Source organism: Nansenia antarctica (assembly GCF_963989245.1).
Source record: "Nansenia antarctica genome assembly, chromosome: 5".
NCBI lineage: Eukaryota > Metazoa > Chordata > Actinopteri > Argentiniformes > Microstomatidae > Nansenia > Nansenia antarctica.
In genome coordinates, this window is record NC_137690.1 from 29,405,049 (window position 1) to 29,412,548 (window position 7,500).

At 42.1% G+C, this 7,500-nt stretch overlaps 1 protein-coding gene across 1 annotated transcript in view; it reads right to left on the reverse strand.

The window, feature by feature from the left end:
- Positions 1 to 5,420: 5,420 nt before the first annotated feature.
- The window catches only part of LOC308158952 (tetraspanin-15), a 15,449-nt gene continuing 13,369 nt past the window's right edge, over positions 5,421 to 7,500 (reverse strand). Inside the window, exon 8 of the mRNA XM_080532671.1 lies at positions 5,421 to 6,806. Within this exon, the coding sequence (XP_080388797.1) occupies positions 6,456 to 6,806 (351 nt within the window). The 3' untranslated portion in view covers positions 5,421 to 6,455. The remainder of the gene's footprint in view (positions 6,807 to 7,500) is intronic.

Consider the following 7,500-nt stretch of genomic DNA (forward strand, 5'->3'; position numbering starts at 1 on the left):
ATACCTTCCTGGAGAGATGAAAACACCTATTAGGCTAATAGCTATTTTCTTTACTTTCTTCTCTACCAGTCCAAAAGCGATGCTGCAGAATTGTCTAATCATAATGTCCAGTAATTTTGGTTTGTATTATGGCTTCACCCGAACAAAGTATCACACAAATATGAAAACAACTTTTTCCAGTGCTCAAAAAATCCAACCCTGTCTACTCTTCCTCAAAGTCAGTTTTGAGGAAGAGTGTGATTTAAAAGGATTTGTGTCAACTGCAAGATTTGTGTCAACTGCCAGACTCATGTAATACTCTTATGAGCACTCAGACCCCCCAAAAACTAGCAGCTAAAAAGAACAGTAAGGGAGGCTCGAACCCAACGAGAAGATAGTGGGAGATCAAACATTTATGAATACAGCAAATTGCAAAACAGAGGGGAAGGAACGTGTGCATTTGGTGTCGAGGGAAAGTATGTTAGGAGACGGCAACACTGACAGTTGCTGAGACAGTTTCAAGAATAGCATATAATTAGCAAACTCAACTCTCATCATAGATTGAATAGTTAATGTTAGCGCTAATGATGCCCCCAGCGTGCAGCCATCCAGTCAGATATATGCTGAACTTTTCTCCCACTCTGAAACATGTTTCCTCAGCATTAGCTCCCGCTCAATAAGTCTCACCTATACCTTACGGCCCAGGTGTATCGACTGTGAAATTAACTTGAACTTCACCTGAGCCTGACAGAAACAGAGAGTGTAATGGATGCAGAGTTAAACACCGGCAGACACGCTTTCTGTCTTGATTGTTTTAAAAGCTCTTTAAAAAAAAAGAAGGATTCCTAAAGGGTTCTTTGGCTGTCCCTGTGGAATCCTTTTTGGGTTCTAAGTGGAACCCTTTCCACAGAAAGATCTATATTGAACCCAAAAGCACTTTATGGTTCTACGTAGAACTTAATTTTTTAAGGGTGTAGCTTTACTTAGCCTAAGTCACTAATGACTTTTGTATGCAGAAAGCACTGTAGGGATTTGAATCACAGGAATTGGTCCTGTGAATAGATCAGGGTTCCCACACCTTCTGAAACATCAAATTCAAGCACCTTTCAAGGACTTTCAAGACTCAATTCCCTCAAATTCAAGGGCCCACCACAGCATAGTTTGAGACATATCTAGATGAGAATGTATATAATAGGAATGACCATGAACGGTTTTCAAATCTAACGGCGTTATGTCGGTTTAAAATCTAGCTAACTAATTAACCTTAGTAACTAGTATGGTTGTTTTATTCCCTTCTACATGTTACCTATAAAAAAACAATTAGAGAGAGAGAGAGAGAGAGAGAGAGAGAGAGAGAGAGAGAGAGAGAGAGAGAGAGAGAGAGGGGGGAATTCAAGCACTTTCAATGACCCATGTCGATTTTCAAAAACTTTTAAGGCCTTGATTTTTTTTTCTCAAATTCACAAACTTTCAAGGATTTCATGGACTCGTGGGAACCAAGATAGATGGCTGTCTTGACCTCTTATTGAACTTGCATTCATATTATTTCTTACACTTTGTTGTGACCAACCATGTCTTAAAATGTATGTAACAGAATGTTTAAACACATATTATTACAGTATTATTACAGTTAGGTCCCTTAGGGGAGGTGCTCAGGAACAACTAATACTGGCTGTGTAAGTTGTTATTAAGTAGTAAAGTCTTGTGTGTCGAGAGCTATATTTTGAGCATAAGATAGGTGGGGAATTTACACAACAATGGCACGAGGTGTCTGTCCTATCCACGCACACGTTTCAGAAGGTCTTTTCAGTATAACAAATGAATGTTCAAGGTTTTGTCAGAGAGTCTTTGGGAGGTGTGGCTTCTAGCAAAGAAACTGTTTTATTTAACCTTGGCTATGTTCTCTTCTCTTTGCAAGTTTTTCTCCCTTGCATTGCATTGAGTATTGAATGAACGACAATCAATTATTAATTAGATTTATTCCAGTTTATGAAACACTGTTGGCAGTCTCACGTTCTTTCTCATACAATTAAAAAGTGCTGACGGCGAAGAACCTTCAACCTATCTCAGAAAAAAACCTCAAATGTTGTACCTCAAGCCCTGCCACTTTCCATCAGCCTCTTTTTGGTGCAAGGTCCAGCAGAGACTGAGAACGTACACAGAGACTGGGAACGTACACAGACTGAGAACGTACACAGAGACTGAGACGGACCTTTTCCAAGAACTGATGTTTGTGGTGCTGGTGGGAAGCCAGTGAGAAGTACAGAAAGACTGTGTAAGTAGGGAGATGAAAGGGATATGGAAAGTTAGATTAACGAGCAGAGGTTGTACATTGTTTCCCTTTTTTAAATGTATCTTTATTGTATTTTATCTTTACCTTTTATTTTTACTGTTTTCCCCTGCTTTTACAGTTAGGTCCATATATATTTGGACACAGACAGAATTTGTGTTATTTTAACTGTTTACCAAAACATCTTCAAGTTACAATTATATAATGAATATGGGCTTAAAGTGCAGACTCTCAGCTTTAGAGTGTATTCACATCCAAATTGAAGGAAGGGTTTAGGAATTACAGCTCTTTAATATGTCGCTCCCTCTTTTTCAAGGGACCAAAGGCACCCATGAAGGTGTTTCATGGGCCAGTGTGGGCTATTCCTTCATTATTTATTTATCAATTAAGCAGGTAAACGGTCTGAATTCATTCCAAGTGTGGCATTTGCATTTGGAAGCTGTTGCTGTATACACACAACATGCAGTCAACGGAGCTCTCAATGCAAGTGAAACAGGCCATCCTTAGGCTGCAAAAAAAAGAAGAAAATCCATCAGAGAGATAGCGGGAACATTAATAGTGGCCAAATTAACTGTTTGGTACATTCGGAGAAAAAAAGAACGCACTGGAACCACAAAAAGGTCTGGACGTCCATGGAAGACAAGAGTGGTGGATGATCACAGGATCCTTTACGTTTACATGGTAAAGAAAAACCCCTTCACAACATCCAGTCAAGTGAAGAACAGTCTCCAGGAGGTAGGCATATCATTATCCAAGTGTACCATAAAGGAAAGACTTTACACAAGCAAATACAGAGGGTTCACCACAAGGTGCAAGCCATTCATAAGCCTCAAGAATAGAAAGGCCAGATTAGACTTTGACAAAAAAACATCTAAAGAAGCCTGCCCTAATCTGGAACAGCATTCTTTGGACATATGAAACTAAGATCAACCTGTACCAGAATGATGGGAAGAAAAAAGTATGGAGAAGGCTTGGAACGGCTCGTGATCCGAGGCTTCCAATGGCACTGGGTCACTAGTGTTTATTGATGATGTGACAGAAGACAGAAGCAGACGGATGAATTCTGAAGTGTTTAGGGATATTCTGTCTGCTCATATTCAGACAAATTCAGCAAAGTTGATTGGATGGTGCTTCACAATACAGTTTTTTAAGGCAAAGAAGTGGAATATTCTGCAATGGCCAAGTCAATCACCTGATCTCAACCCGATCAAGCAAGCATTTCACTCTCTGAAGACAAAACTAAAGGCAGAAAGACCCACAAACAAACAACAACTGAAGACAGCTGCAGTAAAGGCCTGGCCAAGCATCACAAAGGAGGAAACCCAGCATTTGGTGATGTCCATGGGTTCCAGACTTCAGGCAGTCATTGCCTGCAAAGGATTCTCGACAAATTGTATTTATGATTATGTTAATTTGTCCAATTACTTTTGAGCTCCTGAAAATAGGGGACTGTGTATAAAAATGGTTGCAATTCCTAAACGTTTCATACAATATTTTTGTTCAACCCCTTGAATTAAAGCTGAAAGTCTGCACTTCAATTACATCCCGATTGTTTCATTTCAAATCCATTGTGGTGGCATAGTCAAAATTATGGGAATTGTGTCACTGTCCAAATACTTCTGGACCTAACTGTATATTCATTCTATGCTTGTATACGTTTTATATATGTTTTTATATTCACTTTATGTTCTTACTCCTGTTGTAAAGCACTTTGAGCTGCATTTCTTGTATGAAAGGTGCTATATAAATAAAGCTTTACTTACTTACTTACTTACTTACTTTCCTCATAATACTGTACGCTATCTCCTGTCTCTGGAAAAGCTGCACACACATATTCACTTGTGGGGCTTCTCTATATCTTACCATCCATCCAAGCTGAAGTGTCTGAACTGGCACTCTCTGTACCAGCCATTGGTAATCCCTGAATTCATTGACAGATCTGTCTGTTCCTCTTTGAGAGGGTCAGACAGAGAGAAAGAGGAGGGGGGGGGGGGGGGCGATGACATGGAGTGTGTCCTTGAGAGGTTGTCTGTCCACTCTTGGTTATTACAAACAGCAGCATTCATGTAATTAGTAATGATAATCATGGCTGTTTGAATGCACGCTGTTCACTGAGGCCTGCGCAGTGTTATTTTGGCAATGCAGTTAATTTCCTTCCCAAAGAGCTGTTTGTAATTATTCCACCTGCTGCCTCTCGATCACCATCACACGTGGGGCGAATGGGGGGGTGAACTGAGAAGAGAGAGAGAGAGTGACATGCAGAGAGAGAAAGAGAGAGAGAGTGAGAGAGTGACATAGGTAAATGAGAAGCTGGTGGGGGAGAGGGGGTGATGTGGCATTTTCTGCTTGTGGGTGCGAATTCATGTGTGAATCCATTTAATTGAAGGAGAGTATTTCTGAGAATGTCATTGTGAAAAGGAGAGGCTCTCACTCTCAGCCTTTCACAGAGAAAATGGAATCTCCACTCAAGAGACACTCAGGCGCATCAGAAAGGATTCCGTGCACGTTGTGGAATGAATATGAATATTTGGCAAGACGTCATTTCAAAGAAAGAGATTGAGACAGACTGGCAGGATACTACAGCATTGTGTTGCAGAAATCCATTTGAGAAATTCCATTTCTTTTTTCTGTAGTGCCGCAGACTGTAGGCCTAATATCAATTCAGAGCACAGGCTATATTGGTGCTCTTAAACCCAGCCCTGGCATCGAGGAGGTTATCTCTTGGCCTTCCTCCAAGCATCTGCTGCAATGTGCCTCCTGAGCCAACTACAAACAGATGCCCACAGAGACTGCAGACCCAGGGAATACCATCTTCTTGTCCCCAACGGTAACAACCCAGGAAGACACTTCCCACGGGAGATGAAAGCATTCATTGTACGTTATGTTTCCACTCGAGAGAAAAAAACACAAGAGATGACAAGAGATGAGAGTAAACGAATTCAAATCAGCTTTATTGACAATGTCACAGTAGTGTTTATAAAAGGCCAGAGCTCAGACGAAGCTCATAACAGTGCAATAAATCAGATATGAAAAAGGTAATTGCTCTTCTTTTTTTTTTACATGGATTGAGATCATTTGGAATTCGATTTTTATCCCTCAGTGTTGTTTTTGTTTTAAAAAACATGAGCACGATAAAAACTTGGTAAAAAAAAAACAGAAGAGACTGAAAACCCCTGATGAGACCCTAAGAGCTGTAAACAGTGCCTTTTTGTCTTCATTTTTTTTTTTTTTTACATCATTAAAATATACAAGACAGACATCATGCATCCCATGTTATTCCTGAACCATCAGTTTACAACGTTACAGCACACCAGAATGAGAGGAGGAATCAAAGATCATACTAAAAAGAAACATTACACATCCTTCACAGACATTGCACGCAATACAATTTTGGCTATTCCTATTCCTATAGAATGATCATCTCAAACTAAAAATGTCATACGTCTGTTTAAAACATATTTTTTTGTCTAATGACCTAGTAGTCTAGAGACCTGAGGAATTCTTGACTTGTTTTTTTTCTCTTGTAGTTCCATCCACCAGCACCAAGAGGGCGACAGAGGGCCCTCTCAAACCATTTGTTGATACACAAGTTAAGGAATATAAATTACTCTTTTAACCATGTTCACAGGAGGATTCCAAAATACTCTATAAGCAAATTTAAAGTAAAAAGTGTGAACTGTCGTGAAGTTTGGAGGCACATGCAGTGCTGCCTTGAGGGTAAGCTTTGAATTTCCATAATGTCACACGTCAAAAATGTCTCAGGTCCTTCATCATGTTGAATCTAATGACTTCTGGGCTGTTTAGGAACAGCCTGAGGTATGCCTTAACTCATGAGACGCAGCTCAAGATCAAGGCCTAAAAAAAATAATACATTAAATAATAGGTTATAAATATCACAATAATGCCAAAAAAAATCATTCCATTTCAAAACATCACAAACAAATGAACTTATCTAAAAAAGCCATTGCTGCGACTTCTCCTTCCGAACATTTTGATCAAAAGCAGGAAATGATAACGCGCCGATAATGCCTCTCCAAAGTGCCGTATTACCAGTAATACCACCCTGTCTGCTCACTTCATTCTGATTGGTTAGACGACCACGGAACAGTGCAACAAACAAGACTACCCCTCCTCCTCCTTCAAGAACCACAACGATTGAAAACAAACCAAAAAACACAACAACGACTCAACGTTTCTCCCTTTTCCGCTTCAGTCCGATGTCCACCTCGTCCAGCCCCGCCGCCGGCCCGGACCCCCGCAGTTCTGACAGGGAGCGGCCCTGCGGGGCCTGCTGGGACTGCAGCTGGCTGGCGTAATGCGGGATGGGGTCCATTGTCCAGGTGTCCGTCTCTGACACGGGGACGGGGAGGTAGCCTTGGTCCCGGGGCAGACACAGGCAACAGCCGGCGCCCGACAGGTCCAGCTCGCTGTACTCGAAACCGGACCGCTTCAGGAGCTTGAAGTCCACCATGTCCATTGATTCGCTCATCTCCACCAGAAGGTTCCAGAACAACACGCTCAGGAAGATGCCCAGTAGCTAGAGAGAGATTCAGATTCAGATTCAGATAACGTTTATTGCCATTATGCTTGACACATATAGGAATTTGCTTTGGCATTACAGAAGGTGCATTTATGCTTTTTTCACATATATATGAACAAAACAAGTACAATACAAATGCAAAAACAGGCAAAAACAGGACAACACAGGACAGACAGTGCATGGCTAGTGCTGTAAATAAAGTGCAGTGCAGAGTTATTCAAGGTCTAGTGCATGTTCAGTCCTGGGCAGACTTGGAGGCGGGGGGGAGGGGGAAGCCAGAGACATTTAGCAGCCTGGCGGCTGAGGGGAAGAAACTGAGCCTGTGGCGGGCCTTCAGTGCCTTAGGCAGCCGCAACCTTCTTCCAGAGGGAAGCAGGGTGAGGAGGCCGTGGCCGGGGTGGAAGGGGTCGGCCATGATCTTTCTTGCCCTCCTCAGAGCCCTGGTGTCATGCAAGGAGTTGAGGGAGGGCAAGGGACAGCCGATCACCCTCTCTGCTGAACGTATCACCCGCTGCAACTTGGCCTTGTCCTTGGTCGTTGCAGCAGGGAACCAGGTGATGATGGAGTGGGTGAGGATGGACTCTATGATGGCCGTGTAAAACTGGACCATCATGGACCTCGGCAGTCTGAATTTCCTCAGCTGCCGGAGGAAGAACATCCTCTTCTGGGCCTTCTTCGTGAGAGACAGGCA